We start from the raw sequence: 23,977 nt of genomic DNA, 5'->3' as shown, positions 1-23,977 counted from the left end.
AATCAAAGTGTTAAATTGCTGATTTTCTAGGAGCCATGTATTGGTTGAGCCCTGACCTAAGCCAATATATTTATAAACTTGTGTATCCTTTAAACAGAACTTTAAAATATGACATGTATATGCATTAGAGATAGAAAAAACACTTTGAGATTTTTATATAACATGTTTAGTTATGCATAATGAAACAACTTTGCATTATTCTTTAATTATTTATTTTGCTCCATTTTTTTCTAATTTAGCTCTAATTCTCAAAACTTGAAAATTACCCTGTTGACTTCTCAAGGCTAACCCTGTTACATATCAAATTGGCTTTAATTGATATTTGCAAAAAAATGCACTTTATACTGCCATTATGATCATGGCTAGCATTCTTGTCTTTAGACTAAAGCATGGATTGGCTCCTCAAAAAAAGGCAAATGGTATTTGGGGTTTGCCTAATAAAAAAAAACAATTGTAGGATGTTAATTTGTTTTTACTTGACTAATATGTAATTCTATAGCAGCACAAAAGGAAAGTCTTGTAATTTAAATGTGTTTACTGTCCCTTTAAAATGAGAAATGGGAAGCTATTTTGTTTAACATAAAACATAGTATGTTTTTTTTCTTGCTTGTCTGTTTTAAATAAAACATGGTATTTCAAAATGTACCCAAATAAATACAAATAAAGAAGATATTCATGTGCTGAAAATACCTGCTTTTGATATTCCTATAAGGAAAAGCTTTTCTCTGCCCAATAACATAGTGACCACATATACTGCAGTATGCAGTCTAAACGATCATGCCTTTTCTGATAGTTTCTCTCCATGTCAGTGAGTTTTTGATCATCAGGCACTAAGGGCCTGATGATCAAAAACTCTTCAGCAAGTAATGAAGCTCTTTGGGATAGAGAATCTCACAAGGGAGAGTGAAGTTTTCAGGGCAGCACATGGCACTGATATAAAGCCTCACTTTGCAGCAAATACAAATGAATCTGAAATTGTTCACTACATTGTAATTTGCATTTGCTTCTAGTCTAGTACACATTACTTTTCTTGCAGTCAATAAGTGTATTACAATAAGTGCTCTATACATAATCTAAATGCATTAAATTGCAAAATAGAAAGCGCAAAGCTTAAATGTAATAAAACTTAAATGACACAATCTGAAGTGTAATGTAATATAAAATACAAAGTGTAAATGTAACAAAACTCTCATATCATGCAGTGCTATATTGCACTTGGCTTGTCTAGCCTTCACATCCATAAATGCAGGGAATGCCCCTTATATATATATATATATATATATATATATATATATATATATATGTCAAATTTTTAAATTTGCCTTTCTAGAATCTTGTGAAGAATCTTGGGATGCTGGAGGATCATTTTAGATCATCTCATCTGAGCAGAGAGCTTTAGATCACCAGCCCCTAAGTCTTTTGCTTAACCAGAACTACAAGTAATGTTTGTGTGCGACTACTCAGGTGAAGCGCTTATTAACCTATTGAAAGGAAATAGGAAACCAAAACATAGTTAAACCACGTTTTAAAATAAAGATGTGTACATTTCAGCAATTTGTGCATTAGGCTAGTTTACTGTATGTAAATAGTTTTCTCTAGCAATTTCTGAGGAGATTTCAGGATAATGCGATTTCAGCAGCACCAGCTGCTTTAGTTCAAATATCTTACATCAAGGAAGGTGACCTAAAACCTCCAGGCATATCAGCTATCACTGGAAGGCAGTCTGAGTGTTATAAAAAAGCTGCAGCAGTGATTCTGAACCAGGGTGTCTGGCCTGCAAGTCTCTGGCAGCACCTATCTGGAGCGGGAGCTCATAGAATTAATTAGCACTCAAGGTGATTTGCTCAAAAAAAGTCTTAAAACAGGTAGCATAATTTGGCTAAATATTTTACATACTGTTATTTTTCTATTTTGTTTACTTATAAATATGTGTATGTTGTTTTTTGTGCTATTCGTATAGGGACAATGTGTTTGCTTGGTTATTAATTTTGTTCATTTTTATTAGTTTAAATATGCTTATCATTGCTTTTTTTAACCTAAATTCATAGACTAAGAAGCATGTGTATCTATATATTTATTGCCTTTAAACAAAACCAATGTTACAATTGATAACTTTTGGGGTATTTGGTAATGAGTATGGGGTTTATCAAGTCCTTTTTGTTTTTGAATTCAATAAATGAAAAATGAGTCGGTAAATGTATTGAGTATTCGAAATTTGGATTGTGATCAGAAAAACAGGATGAGAAAATGTTAGGTATATGACCATTTTTCACTGAAAATATAACGAGAAAAAGTGCTGCCCACATTGAAAACTTGCAGATAACTATCAACTGATTGTGATCAACCCCATAGTTATAACCAGGCACTAATGAAATAATAAAATACTATAACACATTAGACCTTTTTCTTTGTACTTTTTGTCGCTTTAAGAGCCTAGAATTTACAAGGCAAGGCCTTTCTTGCAATTCCATTGCCCTCTCTCAGAGGTGACAGCGGGAAAAGGGGAATCTTAAAAATAAAGGAAGAAATAGTAGAAAATAAGATTCCCACAACGTTATCTTTTGCACCCTTGATATATAGCTGTGGTCAATTTTTGCACACACCCCCTCCAGATTTTTATGACCTAGTGCCACCAATGCAGAAGACTCTCTGGGGTGTCACTTGCATTTCAAGATCATCTTCTAAAAACCAGTGAGGAATGAGAAACTGCTGGGAATATTTGTATGAATATGGAATAATCCTTTATCTGATAATGTTTTCCAAGATAATGATAGCTCCTCATGATAACTATGCTCCGTTCTTAAGTTGGGACTTGTCTTAAAATATAACATCTAATACATGAACAACAAATTAGGGTTTCATTTCTTCAAAACCATTTGTTTCCTGCTGCATTTGTTGTATTTTCCATTTGTTGTAGTTTCTGCTGCCTCACACTTCACTTCCCCTCTCTGTGGAAAATCAATGATGAAGTGTCAAGGGAGGCTGCAGTCCGAGAGGCCCCTCCCCACCTGGTTACGTGTCTGGCAGGTGGGCTGAAGCCCTGGCACAGGATGCTGAGTAGACACGATGTGTTTGGCAGCAGCTCCTGTCAGATGGTGTCACTCAGCTGCCTCTCTATGCAGAAGAGGTGGGGAGAGACAGGAGCTCCTCCTCGTGTAAACCCTCTATGCACCTCCTGCCTAACTCAGAAAAAAAAATATAAATATTAAGTGCAATTAATAAGCTTGTAAAACAACTACACAATGCATTGCAAACCTTACTGTAAGCGATTGGGTTAAACTTCTCTGCCATCTGCAGACTGCCCCCTCTGCAGAGCCTGTTGCTGGACCTCCTGGCAGTGCCAACTGCATGACAAACCTGTGCCAAGTTAACGCAGCAGCACCTTTTACTGCCTGGGTACTCCCAGCTAAAATAACCCCAAGAGTGACTGCTCCAGGACCTCCTAGATAAACTAGCTACAGGTCATTATGTGAGCGACAGCTTGAAACTAATGGATAAAAGACCCCTGGTTTGTGACAGCTGAAAGGACAAGTTTACTGGAGGCTATTAAAAGCATAAGGGGAGTGAGAATTGCATGTGGCATTGATTAGGATAATGTGAAAAAGGCACAAGGACAACTTTTAAACACTATAATACCTGAAAAATATTAGTCCACAGATTTTCATCTATACACATTTTAACATATGTACTTTTGAAAGGAACACATATAAAAAATAGTAACACACCTTTGTATTGAACTACAAATGAAAGTAGTTTATTTGCATTTTTAGTCCAATAAGAATAATTTACTGCAATATCATAATTTTTACATCTGAATCTTTGAACATGACTACTCAAACATATGTATTTAAAAAAATTATATATATATATATATATATATATATATATATATATATATATATATATATATATATATATATATACACACACACACACCTGAATATAGTATACACACATATTTAAAAACACATACTAGTCACATGTACACAGTTATGTTATACTTTAGAGAAACGTATGTCACCTCTGTCAATTCCCTAGTGTACCACTGCATATGGGGGTGTCAGATGCGTCACGACCCCTCCTGTCACCACCTGAGCCCATCCTGTCCCCCTTACAGTTCACCCCCCTGATATACAACAGCCAAAGTATTAAGGAGGGGAGTCCCCTAAACCCCCAGAGGTATCGGGAGAGCACAGGGGTGACGTAAACAAGAAGTGTCGTAAACCAGGTGCGGACACTGCTGGCTGGGGAAGGGGGGCTGAGTAGAGAGAAAGAGCAGGGAGGGAGGAGGTGGTGTTAGGGGGGGCCGAGGAGGGGCGGGGGAGGGAGGTGACTCGAGCATTTAGACACAAGAGCGAGAGGATCATGGCGGATGGCCCCAGGTGTAAGCGCAGAAAACAGGCGAACCCAAGACGGAATAACGGTGAGCTTGTGGGGTGTCAGGGTTGCCCCGTGGACGGACGGTGGGAGATCAGGGTCTCTCCCCCCGTGCTGAGTGCAGGGCAGCCAGGGGTGAGGGCTAGGGGCCGGCTCTGTGTGTACCGTTACATTACCTGCTGCTGCTGAGCTCAGGCTGCTGCCTCCTCCGCCTAGCGGCTCCCTGGACCGTTAGACGCATCTAATCACATGCTAATTTATGGAGGGGACAGCAGCCCTGGCACTACCTTACTATAACACCACTAATACTTTCTTGTAATATAAACCCTTCTGTCTCACTCTTATGTATTTATTTCTATCCTACCAACTCCAAACTTCCTCCTCTGTGCCCTCCTCCCCCGGGGCAGGTAGTGAAGTAGCGGATCTGCGGCCACGTTATGAGAACAAGAAGGGGACACTATAAACCTTTCATTTTATTATTGCACCTTTTGCTTTTTAAATCATTTTTATACTTTTTTATCATTATCATCCTGTTTGTTTTTTCTTGCGATAGTTCTTTACCTGGGTGATCAGCCAACATAGGGGCAGGGTTATGGGGAAGGCACTGTTGCTGCAGTATATTTTTTTATTGATTGTATAGTTGTATATACATTTTATTTCTCTCTACATATGGGCTACACGCCTACTACCGATTGTAATGCAAAGGTGACACTTCTGTCATTCATTGCTTTTAACCCTTTCTTTGCTGCAGATCACTTTACAACGCATACTTTATAAAGCATAGCGTATTTATTGCAGAATGGGATGGGTTGAATAAAAAAACAAACATTTTTACATGCTTTACGGCTCCTTTGAATATATTTTAAGAAACTTTTAAGGTAATTTTGTTATACTTATAAAGTCACACCCCTCTCTTCTGTCTTAAGCTAGTTTCCATTCCTATTTTTAATTACTGATTTATATCTAAGCAATACAACGTAGCAACATCATTTTTCCATTTACATGAACAACAAAACAAAAAAAAAACTATATATAGGTTTATGCCCCTAGGCTGGTATTTTCTAACGGTGTTTTCCCCTTCTTGTGGTAGTTGATGATGGGGAAGATGATGATGGTTATGAATTTGGGTGGGGTAGAGACAGGGAAATGGCCTACATTAAGTTATTTTTTTTTTCTGTAGTCCTCCTCCTCTTCTTGCAAGATGTACCTGCCTGTCTTCTAAGGGGTGGTGACTTTGTATAGAAGGGGCCCCTTTTTCTCTGTCCAACAACTGCAGCAGCCTATATAAGGATAGCATTTACATTTCACACTCTCTAACCCTGGCAGGCTTTTATTTCTCATCTGCCCCCTCCCATTCTTGTTCTCTTTCCTTTTGCATAAGTTTCTTGAACAAAAATGAGTTAAATGCCTTGTATACATTACCTATCAAACCTAGTGGTGAAGTCCATAACATTGCTGTGAAACATGTTGCAGGGACTTGTAGCACTAAGGGGGGGGGTTAATAAAGACATTTTTCAAGTCCAGGAAAATACAAATCAAGGAAGGGGGAGGGAATGCTCCTTGTTTTCGTAATACCCCCCTCTGCTGTGTGCAGCTGAGATTTTGTAACCTTTTTTTTTCTTGGTTCTTTTTTTTTTTTGTAAAGGTTTTGTATTGGGATTTCCTGCCTTAGACTAGTGGGAAGGGTTTTTTGACTGATGATAAACTGTTATCAGGACAAATATTTTAAAATTCTAAACAATTTGGAAGCTGTAGTTATTTAACCCTTTCATGCAACATATGAATCACTTTAATAGATGGTTAAATATGATTTTTTTTTTTTTGGAATGCTGCCAATGTCTTCATTTTTAAAAGTATGATATTTATATTGTGTTTTGGTACTTGGTGCAAGGTAAGTTAGAGCAAGGCAATGGGATTTCTTCATCTAAAGCGTTTTGATGATTAGAGGAAAGGGGGCATTTCTTGTTGCTGACGACATGTGTGTGACATGTGGGTTTGAGCCACCCAGCGTCTGTGCAGGAGCCTGTAAACATGTTTACCTGAGCAGAGAAGAAACCTGGATTTATTCTCTTTGAGGAAAAAATATAAACCACGCGTAAAAAGAATGATCTACAGAAGCCTGCACTGAAAAGGATTTATCAAAGACTACAGGAAAATAGGCTCCTGGTCTCTGCAGCAAATGGCAACTTGTGCAGGTAGAAAAAAAAAGATGGTGTTTAGTTTTCTCCTGCATGCCTTGTTGCAGCCCCCTCTTGTCTGCTGTCTTCATTCTCCAGGGAAGCATTGATTTACCTTTGTCAAGGTTTTTTTTACCTTCTGTTTAATGCTGTGGAAAAAAAAAAAAAGATCTGAAGGAGATGATCACAGATTCTATGGTCTGCATCATGCCACCCACCCAGAAAACAAAAGGTGCATAGGGAAAATTTCTCATCCCAGGTATTTTCCATGTTCATAATGCAGAGGCGTCATCCTGATTTTTTTCCTTCATCTTACACCATTTGAAACTGATGAATAACACATCCCTTTTTCTGGCATACATTATTTTAATTATTTTTATGATTGCTGGAGCTGTTAGGAATGTTGAATATGAAAAGGGATGGGCATGATTCCTGAAAAATAAAATATTACAATTGGAATACAATCCGATACGACTGTTTAAATGTTTTTTTGTTGTTGTTGGTTTTGTTTTGTGTGCAAATTCTGCTTTTGTGGTTATTAACCTCTAATGTGCTGGTGAAAACTGAAATGTGCAGCAGTTTATTTTAGATAAAGATACTGTGTATTATATAGTATTTTAAAAAGGAATATTTAGGTTTTTTTTAGATGTTTTGACACATTTTAAGAAGGTAGATTATTACATTGAAGGGGGAGGGAGCTGGTCTATTAAGTAATGGAAGTTGACAGCCTGTAAACTAATTGAAAGCATTTGGCTAGAGCACCCAACTGCATGCATTCAGTTTCATCTTAATGCTATTGCTCATGTATTATGAAGCTGCATTAGGGCTAGTGTTTTATTTACTCATACAATAAAGCTTTTTCAGCCTTGCAAGTATGGAGACTGAATTTTGATAAGCTTTTAAGCATTTTGAGGTATTGTTGTATGCATAGAGATATGGTAGTAACTATTTTAAGAGCTAAATTAGCCATATGCTGTTCTTAGTCCAGTAATTGTGAGTAAAACCGTTCAGTAACTGTTATGTCTGTATATATACAGTAGGGGAGGAGTTAACTGTTAAGGATGACTTGCTCTTTCTTTCTAAAATGTCATTAATTTGATGAGATGACGCTGACCAATTGCTTGACACATATCATCCATTAGTAAGTATTTTACTCATCATTAGGAATTATTGTAAAATCTTTTATTTTAAGCTTATACATAAAGAAAGCAAGATGTGACTAAGTAGAATAGATAGCCAAGTTTATCTTCTTGTTGAATTTTGCTAGTCATTCCAAACTTTTAGGGTTAAAGGTTATGGGTGACAAATTCCAGAAGCTAGGGAATTTTACACCCATTCTTAATTTTTAAAACATATATATATATATATATATATATATATATATATATATATATATATATATACATACATACATAAAAACTTCAATTTTCTTATATATGTTTGTTTCTGGATACCCACCTAATTATATTATTTTTTATATTCTATTATCATTTATTCTACTTTTTTTTTTCTTTTACCTTTTGCCTAAAAATAATAATTTCTATTAAATATTATACAAATTATAATATAATGGATGATCATATTTTTTTTGTCCATTTTAGCAAAAAGTGAAAGTTCATCATTTGTGTAGTGGATGCAAAAATACCTTTACAAAAACAAACTGAGTGAGGGGGTGTTCTGTTATATTTGCCTACTGTGTTACGTTACTCTACCTACGTAAACGCGTTCGTCCAGATAGAGCACTTTCATATCCGCCATTTTAGTTTGAAACGGAGGCTGATGTAAAAATATTGATCGTATGGTTTGGCTGTTTGGAGTGCGCTGTTTGGAGTGCAGATCTCGCTCAAACATAAAACATTAAAACATAAACACAAAATATTCTATATGTTATTAGCTTGTGATGATAGCATTAATTTTAGAACTGTATTTTTTTTCAGGGTACAGATATGTTTCCATTATTTTTTTTGTTACATAGCCTGAAAAATACATTTATAAAAATGAACGCTATCATCACAAGCTAATACCATACAAATATTTAATTATTTATGTTTTGAGCGAGATCTGCACTCAAAACAGCAAAATATAAGGTGGTAGGAAAAGTATACAGAATACGATCACTATTTAAACATCAGCCTCCTTTTGAAACAAATATAGCGGATATGAAAGTTCTCTATCTAGATGTAGGCTTGGCCGTACGTGTTACGTTAGTAGGACAACATAACAAGGTAGGGAAATATTACAGAACAGGGGCAGTAATTGGGAATTGTGAGATGTTCAGGTATAACCGCTAAAGACTGGAGATAATTATGACAATTACTTTGAAAGACAAAAAGTGTACACATACCTCCAGCCCCACTTGCTGATAAGGACAATAGCATAAGCATAACCTCTCTGTGTTGAAATATATATATATATATATATATATATATATATATATATGTGTGTGTTTTATTAACAATGAATGTAATCACATTAATATAATTCTTAAAATATTGTCTGTGCTTATTCTTTTTTTGAATAGGCCAACATTATAGTACTTTTATGTTTATATAAGCGATTCTTAGGCTGTCCCAGTCATTTTAATTACTGACACATGGGTGTAAGAGCAAAACAAGGTTGAACCACCGATCTCAGTGATAAGAAATGAAGGGTGTGTGTTTTACTTCACTGTAGCTATAAATGAAGCACTGCTAAAGTTGGAATAAGCATATCTATTTTTTTGTCAAGCAGGCACTGCTATCTGCACCTTCAAGAGTTTAAGCCCCACTAGTCCGTTAACTCAAAAGGTGTTAACAACTGGCAGGATGTCAGGTGCTGGTGGCGCCTGGGATATTGTATACTTTGTCATAGTTTCCTCCCCCCTTAAGTCTTCTAAAAGTCAGTATCATATTTTTGCCATTGCTGTATTTTAAACTTTCATTTGGGGAATAAAGGAATTTAGCCTAAGTTAACATTCCAGGCACAACCAGATGATTTTCTTTTCTGTTTTAGGAAGTAAAAACATTTTTTTTGAAGTGTTTGAAAAAGAAGTTCTAGGTTTATTTTTAAAATTTGGATTTTGGTTTTAAATTGAATTTTTCAATCTTCAAAAGGGGCAGAAACCCCTCAATTTTCTTTTATGATTTGTATACAACATACAATTTTAAACAACTTTTCAATTTACTTTAATTGTGAAATTTGCTTCATTGTCTTGTTATCCTTTGCTGAAGCAACAGCATTGCACTACTGGCAGCTAGATGAATACATCTAGTTACCCAATCACAATTGACAAATGCATGCAGGCACCAATAAGCAGCTAGCTTCCACTAGTGTAGGATATGTGCGGATTCAATTTTTAATGAGGGATACAAAGAGAACGAAGCACATTTGAAAATAGTTGTGAATTAAAATGTGTCTTAAAATAACATGTTCTATCAGAATCATGCAGGTTTAATTATGGCTTTCAGATCCCTTTAAGTGACAATAAAATTAAATTCTCCATAAAATGTTTTACTATGTGCTTTTAAAAAAATACTTTCAATCGTTTTGTTCAGCTTGCCTTTTCTGCAGTTTATCTCTAAAAAAATGTAGTGCATCCTGTAGTGGTCAGATCACTGACACTGCAACATTCTATATAGTGGTTGCTTGATTAGTGTAGGAGCTCATTTGATATCTGCCGTTAAGTGTCTTTGTTTGAAAAACTGCTCTTGCTTTGTGAATGAACCATTTTTTTTCCTGTGGGAGTTGTCCTTGTCAACCAATGAGTAGGACTCAGTTGTACATAATCATATACTTCCTGTTAATGTCATCTTACATTTAAACAGCTTTTACTTAAAGGGACATTGAACCCAATTTTTTTCTTTCGTGATTCAGATAGAGCATGCAATTTTAAGCAACTTTATAATTTACTCCTATTATCAATTTTTCTTCATTCTCTTGCTATCTTTATTTAAAAAAGAAGGCATCTAAGCTTTTTTTATTAGTTCAGTACTCTGGACAGCACTTTTTTTATTGGTGGATGAATTTATCCACCAATCAGCAAGAACAACTTAGGTTGTTCACCAAAAATGGGCCGGCATCTAAACTTACATTCTTGCATTTCAAATAAAGATACATAGAGAAGGAAGAACATTTGATAATAGTAATAAATTAGAAAGTTGCTTAAAATTTCGTGCTCTATCTGAATCACAAAAGAAAAAAATTGGGTTCAGTGTCCCTTTAATCCTTTATGCAAAAATACTTGAATATGCTCTAAAGGAACAGTAAAATCAAAATTATTTTTTTATAATTCAGATAGAGCATGCATTTTTAAAAACTTTCCAATTTACTCTTTTTTATGTTTTATAGTTTGCTTCATTCTCTTAGTATTCTTTGTTGAAAAGAAAGCATATATCTAGGTAGGTGCAGGAGCAGCAATGTTCTACTGGGACCAAGCTGCTGATTGGTGGCTGCACATATATTGTTCTTGGTTCATGTGATGTGTGTTCCGCTAGCTTCCAGTAAAGCATAGCTGATCCTTCAACAAAGTATAACAAGAGATTGAAGCTAATTTAATAATAAAAATAATTTGGAAAGTTGTTTAAAATGTTATGCTCTATAAATATAGTAATAAGTCCTTTTAAGGGGTATGCCCCTGAGTGGCAAAACAATTGAAAGTTTACTAATGAAAAGACAATTTTGTATGTAGATCTTTTTAGTGCTCTGCTTAATTGCCCAAAACAAATATACCTTAGTTTCCCTTTAAGTGTGATATGTTTAGAGAAGCTCTGAGTATGTGGAATACATGCTATTCCTAGTCAAGTGCGTTGCCTTCATAACTTTTATTCAAAGACAGTAGTTATATGAGAAAAATGTCAGGCGTGTTGACAGAGCAGCATTGTCATTTGGATAAAATGGTATCCATGGAAGGAATGTTTACAGTTCTTACTGTAAGAACACATTCAAGGGCAGACATCTGCTTCTCCTATTTGCTAATTAAAGATCTATGTTACACTGGTGAGTACCTGCACAATATATATGTGAATATTATAGCTGTTTGTATTTCAATTTCCAAAGTTGCATCATAAATGTCAATATATATATATATATATATATATACACACACACACACACGCATACATATATATATACATACATACACACACACACACACACACACACATACATATATATATATATATATATATATATATATATATATATAATACACACACACAGGCACATAGAACATATAACGGTTCAATTTACACCGTTTCAGAATAACAACCTTTTTTTCCAGTCATGTGACTGCTATTGAAAAGCATTGAGAAGCAGTGCATTTATTAAAATAGCCAGTAGGTGGAGCTGTCCGCTTGTGTTGCAGCAAAGCCAAGCAAGCTGAAATGAATCAGTTTAACCAGACCTGAGCTATCGAGCAGATTTCAAAAGAACAAGATCTTCCTGTCTATAAATCAGACCAGATTGGAATGCATAGAAAGAACTGTTTGCAGAAAAATGCAAGTGAAGTCTGTGTTGTTTAATTATTTTATTAGGTTTATAATGCTGTTTAGCAAATGTTTTGTTCATTTAACTTAGTTTAATTATATATTCTGTGTTGTGTAATTATTTTATTAGGTTTATAATGCTGTTTAGCATTTAAAGTCTTCATTTCAAAGCTTTAAAAATAATGTATTAGGTGTTATTTATGACAATTTTGAGAGGGGCCTAGAACCTAACTCCCTCACTTCCCTTTGACTTACAATATAAACTGGGTTTCAATTTACAACGGTTTTGATTTACAACCATTCCTTCTGGAACCTAACCCCGGCGTAAACTGAGGGCTACCTGTATATATATATATACAGTATATGTGTCATAGAATTGTGTTGTTTCTAAACCATAAGAAATCTGGCTATAAACATACGGCAGTAGATGGCAGACACTATGGTTCCTGAAGTTTTAATGTGCCCTTTATTTTGATAATTATAGAAATTCTGCATTTGAAATGAGTAAATTTATACTGGAAAGGCTTTGAGTTTTTTTGTAGATAAAATATGCTCTAATAATGTCACCATTACCTGGGTCCCAGTTTCACAAGCATTATTCAGTAGGTGCAGTAGGTGGTCCTTGTTTTGCCTCTTTTGCTCCCTCATGCGGCTAGCCACATTATATTGATTTGAATGCGGTCCAGGCTCCTTTAGAAGTTGTGCTTGAGTTCCAGAAATAGCAAAATCCTAGGAGAGTGTGAGCAGAGGGCATATTAAAAATAGAACAACGATTAAGGCAAGCAAGAGAAAGTTTTCCTACCCAGTGGCGGCATCTCTCATTACATTCTGCATCTTACTATTCTGCATTATGATGTGAGATTAAACCCGAGTCAATGAACTTTTGCTGTGCAAACTTCAGAAGACACCTAAACCTCTCGTCTAATTAGAGTGGTAATTGTTGTAATAAGCTGTGCAGACAGAGTAGACTTGCAGTATTCAGATATCCTACAAAGGTGGCAGATCTGCCCCTTTCTCCATGTGACTAGGCTCTGGGCTGGCTTTAGGGTCATGTGATGTGTGCAGTGACACAGGGGAACCATGTTGGGCAAGAGCAGAGACACAGAAGTGGACAGACAGTGCTTGGAAGAATGCCTTTATTTACAAATAACGGTGGCTTTTCCAAAATGGCTGACACCAGAGTGAAGTGACACAATGCATGTATGGCATTTTTGTAAATGTGTTACTTCTGACGGTATACATGCGGGAAAGTATGACATACATGCAAGAGTAGACTTGCAGTATTCAGATATCCTACAAAGGTGGCAGATCTGCCCCTTTCTCCATGTGACTAGGCTCTGGGCCGGCTTTAGGGTCATGTGATGTGTGCAGTGACACAGGGGAACCATGTTGGGCAAGAGCAGAGACACAGATGTGGACAGACAGTGCTTGGAAGAATGCCTTTATTTACAAATAACGGTGGCTTTTCCAAAATGGCTGACACCAGAGTGAAGTGACACAATGCATGTATGGCATTTTTGTAAATGTGTTACTTCTGACGGTATGCGGGAAAGTATGACATACCATATTTGTAAATTAAAATTATTTGGTGGTGCTCGTGTAAAGGGCTGCACAAAGAACTTAATTGAAGAAGTGTAATTGCCAACATAAAAATTCAGCCCTGTACTTTATTGCTTCAAAGGTGTTGACTAATTGCTTTATGTGTGCTACTGGCAGTTAAGGGTGAGTGAGGAAATAGTGTGTGTGTTGCTGCACTGTTCAGTTCAATGATTTCTTTATGTATGCTGCTGGGAGCCCAGGGGGTTAAAATCAGAGCTCAGTGTGGGTTAATGGCAAAAGGGTTAATATATTTCTGTAACTTTTGGGTGGGAGGGGTAAAATAGAGCTTTGTGTGTGTTGCTGGCATAAAGGTGTGAAATTGTCACTCTATATCGGTGATTTACAACCTTTTTTTTGCCGTGGCACACTTTTTTACATTAAAAAATCCTGTCTGTGTCACACCACCATCCCAAAATTTTACAAAATCACACATTGTAGCCTAATACAGGATATATACACAGTATATATATATATATATATATATATATATATATATATATACACACACTGTACTGTGCTGTCATGCCTCCTACAAACTATACATGACATATTGACATTCATTCACAAACACCCCCGTTGTCAGTCTGCCGCGGCACACCTGAGGATCTCTCACGGCACACTGGTTGAAAAACACTGCTCTATATACTACTGACAGACAAAAAATAGTTAAACAAGCACTTTTTGTTGGTTTCTTACATAAAGGAGTTAAACGATCACTCAATGTTTATGATGGCTATAGTAGTCAAATCACTGATCTGTTAATGGAACAATAAAATCAGAATTAAACTTTTGTGATTCAGAAAGAGCCTGCAATTTTAAACACATTTCCAATTTATTCTTATTATGTAATTTGTTTTGTATTATTGGTATCCTTTGTTAAAAAGCATACCTAGGTAACCTTAGAAACACCAATGCTAGTTGGTTTTTGATTATTGCACATATATATATATCTTGTCATTGGCTCACAGATTTGTTCCTATAGCTCTCAGTAATGCATTGCTTATTTTTCAACAAAGGATACCAAGAGAATGAAGTAAAATTGATTAGAGAAGTAGACAGGAAAGTTGTTTATAATTACATGTTCTCTCTGAGTCATGAATGAAAAATATTGGGGTTCATGTCTCTTTAATACAAAACTGTTGCAAACATCTGCCATAGAGTGCTAAAGACAAGTGCACACTTCTAAACCCCTATCAGCCTACCTATGTTCACTCTTTAGCAAAGGTAAGAGAAGAAAGCAAGTTTGATAACAGATGAAATTTGATAAAATCACAAGCTGCATAATGAAAGTTTATTTTTTGACAGTACTGTTCCTTTAAAACATGGCTCAACAAACCCATGTGTCAGGGAGCCACTGGCACCTTAAAATTAGGCTCTGCTACCTGACTTAGAGTCCCCAAGACACACATGGGTGCCCCCACTTCCCCCCATGGCTACCTCCAGCTGGACCAAGCAAAATTGTAGATTGACCTCACAGCTATAAATACAAATCTAGCTTTTATTGGGTTATTAAATAATATATACAGCACATATATATATATATATATATATATATATATATATATATATATATATATATATATATATATATATATATATATATATATACAAAATAGCAAAGGAATTTGCACTCTCACCTACATCCAGCATGCCAGGGTGACAGGAACAGAGGAGATATACCACAACAAAGGATCTGCACTCTCTGGACTTGTATTAAGTGTATGCTTTATTAGTGATGTTTCGGGGATCAAACGCTCCTCTTCTTCAGAAGAAGGGGAGCGTTTGATCCCCGCAACGTCACTAATAAAGCATACACTTGATGCAAGTCCAGAGAGTGTGGAATCTTTGTTGTGGTATATATATATATATATATATATATATATATATATATATGTATATATCAAGTTTGTCTAACCCTGTTTTAAATTAATTTACCTAATTTAAATATTTTAGTTGGTTTTAGTTCCAGATGAGGGTTTTAAAACAGAGACATTTAAAGGGATAGTAAAGTAAAAATTAAACTTCAATTTATTGGATAAAGCATGACATTTTAAACAGCATTCCAGTTTACTTCTGTTATACATTTTGCTTAGTTCTCCTGGTAGCCTTTGTTAGAGAGTAATCTTAGGTGAGTTCAGGACTGTGCACGTGGCTTTAGCCATCTGGCAGCAGTGTCTGCAACATTGATTATAGAGTGAAACACAAAACAGAGGGACGCCTCATGTGCAGATCAACCAAAAGTGAGCATGAAATGATGCAACCAAATCCAAAAATGGGTACTCACGTTTGGCAATAGCACACCAATGCGCTGGTAGGGACGTGCTGATATCTCAGGGTGTATCAGCTCACCCTCTCTCCAGGTGTTGCTCAGCCAGTTAAATCACAAGAAAGATCCAAGGATATGAAGCTCAACTCCGTGTAACATTCAAATGGGAAAAACAAAGGTGCTAGAATTGTGCTTACGTTTAAACAATTGTTTATTTAAAAACAACACATTAAAAACAAAAGCAGTGAGTTAAAATAGGGGTGACCACGTTTTACCCCCCTATCTGCAACGCGTTTCTCGGAAACTGCAGTTTCATCAGGCATGCTCCGAAGCTCCTATCCGCCTAGCTAGCTTTACTCTTCAACAAAGGATATCAAGAGAGGAATATTTGATAATAGAAGTAAAGTAGATAATTATTTAAAAAAGGATATGAAACCCAAAACATTTATTTTGTGATTCAGAGTATACAATTTAAAAAAAGTTTCCAATTTACTTCTATTATCAAACTTGCCTCGTTCCCATGATATTCTATGTTGAAGAGATACCTAGGTAGGCATCTGGAGCACTACATAGCAGAAAATAGTGCTGCCACGTATTGCTTTTTCAAACAAATAACATTTTTGCAAAACTGCTGAGATATAGTGCTCCAGAAATGGGTTGGCTTCTAAGCATAAGTCCCTGCTTTTCAACAAAAGATACCAAGAGAACAAAGAAACATTGATCATAGAAGTCAATTAGAAAGTTGTTTAAAATTGCCTGCTATGTCTGAATCATGACAGAAAAAATGTGGGTTTCATATCCCTTTAAATCACATGCTCTATCTGAATCACAAAAGTGTAATTTTGACCTTGCTGTCCCTTTAACTGTTAAAAAAGGACATAAAAGTAACTTTATTATTACATAGTATACATAAGATATTAGGTACATCATCTCAAAATATCTTCAACATAAACGTTTTAAAAACATTCAAAATTGTCACTTTATTACTGATTGCCAAAACTTTGCACAATTCCAGTGAGTATATTTGTCAATAAAAGGACTATTAAATGCATTAGCATTGCATATATGTAACAAATGCATAATAAAAACACAATACAATAGCACTGACTTTGAATTTCAAATGAGTAGTGGACGTTTTTTCATATTCTCTCCCCCTAAATCATTTGAGTCATCAGCCAATCACAAAAAAGTATATACTGTGCACTGTAGCACATGCTCAGTCAGAGCTGGTATATAAAAATAATGTGCTCATTTTAATAACTGTTAATGATGATTTGCACTGCTCTAAGCAGTAGTTGTCTGGTATGTGGCAGGTTCAGGCAATCTGCAGCATTTTGCAATACATATTGGGGCATATTTATGATTGTGCGAGCGGATATGATCCGATATAGCGGATCGTGTCCGCTGCACATCGATAAATGCCGACAGCATACGGTCTCGACATTTATCATTGCATCAGCAGTTCTTGTGAACAGCTGGTGCAATGTCGCACCCTGCAGGTTAGCAGGGGGTGTCAATCAAACTGATCATATTTGATCGGGTTGATTTCTGGCGATGTCTGTCCGCCGCTTCAGAGCAGGCGGACTGGTTATGGAGCAGTGGTCTTTAGACCGCTACTTCATAACGTCTGTTTCCAGCGAGCCGAAACATGATAAATATGCCCCTTAGACTTTACTGCTTCACTAGAGGTGTGGAACAAGCACAATTTTACAGATATATAGAGCAAAATTGATGATATATGTTTATGTTGCTAAAAATGCAAGTCTTTCCTTTTCCAGGGATTTTGTCATCACTTATGTACGCACATGATACACACACATACACCAACACACACAGAAATAGCTGTTGTTTTTGCCTACATTTTAAATACCATTTTTTGATTGGGTTACATTTTTGTGGCTATAATTGTTCATTTTTGTGATGGTAAAGTCGGCCTGTGTTTGTTACATTTTTACAGCCAATAGGAAATGTACCGCCAAGTATCAATTTTCACTGCAAATGTGTTTCCATATAGCTGCAGCTCTTGAGTGCACTGTTATAGAAATACATAATGTGGGTTATTGACTGCATCACCTGCTTGTCAAAGCTCAGAAAAACCTTACAAGAGAGGGTTGACTGGAGGAAAAAGGGAAAAAAATGTTTGGTTAACGTGATTGCACCTGTGTTGTGATTATAGTCAAATACATTGATGGTAATTCATTGAAAATATGAAGACTATTGTCTGAATTTACCATCACTTTAAACTACTTGTTATTTGAGCTAATATTGTTTACCTAACTAATCGACCTTATCATGACAAGCGTTTACTGTCCCACCCTCCTGGCTTCTGTGCAAGTCTTCCATATCTCTACTCCAAGCATCAAGCACATTTTAAAATTTGTCTGGCTCCTTAGCTTAGATGCCTTCTTTTTTAAATAAAGATAGCAAGAGAACGAAGTAAAATTGATAATAGGAGTAAATGAGAAAGTTGCTTAAAATTGCATGCTCTATCTGAATCACGAAAAAAAAAATTGGGTTCAGTGTCCCTTTAACAATTAAGCACTGCATTAGAAAAGATCTGTATACAAAATAAATGTGAAAAGGTTACATAAGCATTGACACATTCATTACATTTACAAAACATTGTTTAGTAATACAAGGTTATTCCTTGCGAGTATTCTTAATTCATCTCTTTGCTGTGTCCAGTTAGGGATAAATACATTATAAATGGTCACCTACTCAGCAGCCAGTCTGTAGGATGTTGTGGGGTCATGGATAAGAATCCTGTGGAATTTCTTCCAGGGTTTTTGAAGTCAGTGGAAAAAAACCCACAAGTTAAATTACAGGAAAAGCAAGCAGAATAATTAATAAAACTACACTAGAGACTTGTCTTACTACACCGAATTAAAAAGGGATATGAAACACAAACAATACCTTTTATGATTCAGACAGAGCATACAAATAAAAAATTCAAATTTTCTTCTATTTTCAAATTTGCTTTGTTCCCATGGTACTCTTTGTTGAAGAGAAGAGTTAGATGTTTGGAGAACAACATGGAAATAGTGCTCCCATCTTCTTCTAGTGCTCTTACTAATAGTTATAACATTATTGCAAAACTGTTGCCACATAGTACCCCAGACTTATGCACGCTCCTGAGCTTACAGCTTTGCATTTCAACAAAAGATACCTAGAGAATGTCGAAAATATGATAATAGAAGTGAATTAGAAAATTGTTTAAAAGTGCATGCTCTATCTGATTCATGAAAGAAACATTTTGGGTTTAGTGTCCCTTTAAACATTTTTGTTTGAGAGATTACATTTTTAGTTTAAAGGGATACTAACCCCACATTTTTTCTTTCATGTTTCAGATAGAGCATGCAATTTTAAGCAACTTTCTAATTTACTCCTATTATCAATTTTTCTTTGTTCTCATGTTATCTTGATTTGAAAAAGCAGTAATAAAAGGTTAGGAGCCGGCCCATTTTTAGTTCAGCACCTTGTAGAGCTTGCTGATTGGTTTGCTACATTTAGCCACAAATCAGCAAGTGCTACCCAGATGCTGAACAAAAAATGGTATGGCTCTAAAGCTTACAGTACTGCTTTTTTCAAATCAAGATAGCATGAGAACAAAGAAAAATTGATAATAGGAGTAAATTAGAAAGGTGCTTAAAATCTCATGCTCTATCTGAAACATGAAAGAAAAAAATTGGGTTTAGTATCCCTTTAATGTCCAATTAAATGATCTGTAACATGTTTCTGTGCTCAATAGCTGTGATCTACCATATTTACCAAGCATGTAGGTATCTCGTAATAACTAAGCTTATAAATTCTGAAAAATATCCATCCGTTATTAGGGTTACTGAGTCAATATATGACAGTGAAATGGTTAAAAGCTTAGGCCTTGGCATCCTGTGTTGCTTTAGAGTAGTGCAGTGCGAGTGTGGAAGAGAGCAAGGTATAGGGACGCTGGATATTTGTGCTGGTTTGTGGAGGCTGTCAAATCGTTCTTCAGTTAAACTAATTACATTGCATTGTGAATTCTGATCTCATCCAGGTCTACTGAGCCATCTGCTCTGCTCAGACCTCACCCAGATTACTGGAGTCTAAACATACATAGCCAAATCAATGCACTGGGCTGTTGCTGCATGCACAGGTTTCAGTGGAGGAAAACTCATCTTGAGGTTTTATATATATATATATATATATATATATATATATATATATATATATATATATATATATATATATATATATATATATATATATATATATATATATTGTCATACATTTATTGTGCAATATACACATTATTGTATTGGTTATTTTAGCAATTAGATAATCTCTAAACCAGAAACAGGTTTATATATATTTTTTAAATAATACACTAAAAATATCTTGGAACTATTTGGTAATATATATTATTGTTCTTAAGAGGATATTGTAGTCAAACATTTTCTCTGATGCATATTAAAAAGTATCAATTAAATCTTTTTTAAAAAGTTGAAGCAAAAGGTTTATTTTGCATTTAAATTAAAACGAGCAGGATCTGAATGTTTGTGCACAACTGATACCTAGTTTTATTGGGGGGAGTGGAACACTTGTCCACTAGCTTGACAAGAAAAAAAAACGATTTATTCATCATCGGGACAACCATTAAAACAAATTCAAGAAAAAGCTGGTTTATTCAACAAAGGAAAAAGAAAGGACATCCATTCAAAAAAAAAAAAAAAACAGACTATAGTACATTTTTCAATAAGCTCTTTTCAATTGAACAAATAACATTTACAGCGCCCCTTCCTAATTCCCTCAGACTTTCTCTAAAAATTATATAGTTAAAGGGACGGTCCGGTCAAATTTAAACTTTCATGATTTAGAAAGGTCATGCAATTTTAAACAACTTTCCAATTTACTTTTATCATCAGATTTGCTTTTTTCTCTTGGTATTCTTTGTTGAAAGCTAAACCTAGGTAGGATCATAGTCTGATTTCTAAGTCCTTGAAGGCCGCCTCTTATTTCAGTGCATTTTGTCAGTTTTTCACAGTTATACAGTGCCGTTCATATGTGCCATATATATATAACATTGTGCTCACTCCTATGGAGTTATTTATGAGTCATCACTGATTGGCTAAAATGCAAGTCTGTCAAAAGATCTTAAATAGGGGGCAATCTGCAGAGGCTTAGATAAAAGGTAACCACAGATGTAAAAAGTATATTAATATAACCATGTTGGTTATGCAAAACTGGGGAATGGGTAAAAAAGGGTTTATCTTTTAAACAATAACAATTCTGGGGTATACTGTGCCTTTAACTTTCTAGTGCGTTTTTTTTTTAGTTTTACTCTATCTTACACATTTATTTAATGGTAGTTTTGTTATTTACATACATTTTTCAGGCTTGGAAGTTGTTAAAATGCATTAAACAATGTATAGTAACAGCCAAATATTAAAAGAATTAAAGTGATGGTAAACTTTACATGTTTTAAAATCAGGTCCGGAATCTAAGTAGTATTTTACAGGGACTTTAATTGATCACTTCTAATAAGGATGCTCTGTAACTCATATTTTTTGTGAGCTGTTCTCCAATCGGTGCTCTAGCCGTATGGCACTTTTTTTGTAGCTAGAGCGCTGGTTGGAGAACAAAAAATATAAGTTTTGAAGTGGGCGGTGGTAGTGCTGGGTATTAGAATGGCACGGATAGATTAAAAAGTAAGTTACAGTGCATCAATAATCAGTAATCAATTTAATTCCCTGTAAAATATCTTTTAGATTCCGGACCTTATTTTAAAACATATAAAGTTTACCATCACTTTAAGCTTATAGGCAGATTGTTTTCTTTATGTGCCTAAAATAGAAGTAAATTGGCACTTTTTTTAAATTTAATGTTATCATTAAATTTTAGAGCATACTGAGGTAGGCTTATTATGTAAGTGCACACAGAGGCTTGTGCCTCCAAAAGCTTTCATGGAAAGTTTCAGCAAATTATACCAAGAAAAAATAGTAAATTTGCTAATAGAACTAACCTGATTTTTTTATGTTGTAAAATTTAATCATACCAGTTTTGTTTTGAGTCCCATGTCCTTTGAGGTAGACTTCTAGGTGTATGGACACTGTGCTTATCTATTTTTCTTATTTATTACATATACAGGTTAACATCTTAGCGGAGACACAAATATTTGCCGAAATATATGAAGCCTAGGGTTACTAGAAAAAAGTTACAGGTGAGCTTGGTTTTAGTAAAAAGTTTCCCATGTTTTTTTTAGCATATAAGAATTATTTTATGATTTTGTGACAGAGAAACTGCCTTCAATTTCTGCGTCTTATATGCTAAAAGCAATGGAAGTAAAGCGGAGGGGCAGTCATGCCCTGCAATGTAGGTAGCCATATGAGATATATATGAGGGTAGCTGCATTGATGTGTGAGTATAGAGCTGTGTATGAGGCCCCATACTGTTCAGATTAGCCATGTTACTTTTAACCTGTTTATTAGTCCCACTGCAAAAGTGTTTACATTTCCTGTGTGTGGGGGAGAACATAGATTAAGGGGGATACATTTGGATAATAGGGATTACTGTTGGTTTGTGATGTAAAATAACAGATTTGTGTTTATTTGCAGTGAAACTTAGATATTCTTTTGTGCACTAGAGGTTGAGGGTTGCAGTCACATGCCCACTAGTTATGTAAGCTTGGGAATTTTTGGGGGTATTAGAGCATTTAGTGGTTACATGCTGGTTCTTTTTTTGTGATGCTAACAGTAGGTTCAGGTTTAATACCTTTGTATAGAGGAGGAGAAAGTGATAGAAGTGGATTTAAATTGACATTGCTTCAACAAAGAAGAGATAGAGACCATGAATAACCTAAATTAAACTCTTCTTAAACTTTTATCTACAACCCTATAACAACTTATAAATGCTACTTGTCACTGATATCAAATTAAGTTCAGGTGTTTCAACCACACCCATTGCTAACAGGTACATAAAAGCTAGAAGATTGCTATGATAATCCATAGACAAACATGGGCAGTACAATGGGTTATACTGTAGAGCTCAGGATCTTTAAACATGGCACTGTCATAGATTGCAAACTTTGCTACAAGTCACTTTATGAAGTTTCTGCCCCAGTCAACTGCAAGTGCTATTATTGTGAAGTGGAAGCTCCTATAAGCAATAGCAACCCATTCAAACTCATAGAGCAGGGCCGCTGAGTGCTGCAGCACATAGCCCGTAAAGATCATCGATCATCACCCCCAGAGAGTTCCAACCTGCCTCTGGAAGCAACATCAGCACAGGAATTGTGAGTTGGGTGCTTCAAGACGTGAGATTCCATAGCTGAACAGCTGTATATAAGCCTCAAATCAACATGTGCAAGCAAGCATCATCTTGAGTAGTGGAAAGCACGCCATCACATAGTCTTTGGAGTGATGCACGCTTCAGTATCTGGCAGTCTGATGGAAGAACTTGGGTGTAGCGGATGTCAGGGGAACAGAATGCATAATGCCTACTGTAAAGTTTGGGGGAGAAGGAATAATAGTCTGGGGCTATTTTTCAGGATTGTGCGAGACCTTTTATTTCCAGTGAAGGTCATCTTAATGCTACATGATTAATTTTAGACAATTATGTGCTTCCAACTTTGTGGCAACAGTTTGGGAAGGACCTTACCTGGTCCAGCATGACTGTGCCAAGCAAGGTCCATCAAGACATGATTTGATGTGTTTGGTGTGAGGGAACTCAGCCCCAATGAACGCCTTTGGAATGAACTGGAACGCTGTTTGCGAGCCAGAGCTTGTTGTTTAGCATCAGTGCCTGACCTCACAAATGTTTTTTTGGACAATTGGGCACAAATTCCAATATACACACTCCAAAGAGGGTGCCCCTAAGTATCACATTTACTCACGCATTTACATAAGCAGGAGTCTGTAATCTCTCTTCATATGGAGGGGAGGGGTGAGTTTTTTCTCTTCTTGCTTTCCCAGCCCCTTTCACTGGATGTCCCAGCCTAACCTAATTGACAGTGCTAAATTGGGAGCTTCTAAGTAAGTTTTTAAAAGGTTTTATACTGGATGTTTAGATCAGTATCTGTGCATATTCTTCTTTATATATAGTGTCTATTAAATGCAGTTATA

At 35.7% G+C, this 23,977-nt stretch overlaps 1 protein-coding gene and 1 long non-coding RNA gene across 4 annotated transcripts in view; one reads left to right on the top strand and one right to left on the bottom strand.

The window, feature by feature from the left end:
- Positions 1-1,508: 1,508 nt before the first annotated feature.
- On the bottom strand, positions 1,509-12,992 carry LOC128660190 (uncharacterized). Of its 2 annotated transcripts, none has more exons than XR_008402513.1 (4): positions 12,819-12,992; positions 12,590-12,745; positions 4,022-6,986; positions 1,509-3,179 (listed from the first exon to the last, which is right to left on the bottom strand). It is a non-coding gene; the product is annotated as an uncharacterized LOC128660190 (long non-coding RNA). The 2 variants fall into 2 exon arrangements; XR_008402514.1 differs by having other exon boundaries at positions 4,554-6,986.
- Positions 4,354-23,977, top strand: part of ZEB1 (zinc finger E-box binding homeobox 1) — a 288,560-nt gene continuing 268,936 nt past the window's right edge. The window contains exon 1 of one of the 2 annotated variants that reach the window (XM_053713869.1): positions 4,354-4,423. In XM_053713869.1, the coding sequence (XP_053569844.1) occupies positions 4,366-4,423 (58 nt within the window). In that variant the 5' untranslated portion in view covers positions 4,354-4,365. Of the gene's footprint in view, positions 4,424-6,452; positions 6,573-23,977 lie in introns of those variants that run through there. The other variant, XM_053713871.1, reaches the window with a different exon arrangement.

Source organism: Bombina bombina, chromosome 5, assembly GCF_027579735.1.
Source record: "Bombina bombina isolate aBomBom1 chromosome 5, aBomBom1.pri, whole genome shotgun sequence".
Lineage (NCBI taxonomy): Eukaryota > Metazoa > Chordata > Amphibia > Anura > Bombinatoridae > Bombina > Bombina bombina.
This window is presented reverse-complemented; position numbering and strand designations above follow the sequence as displayed.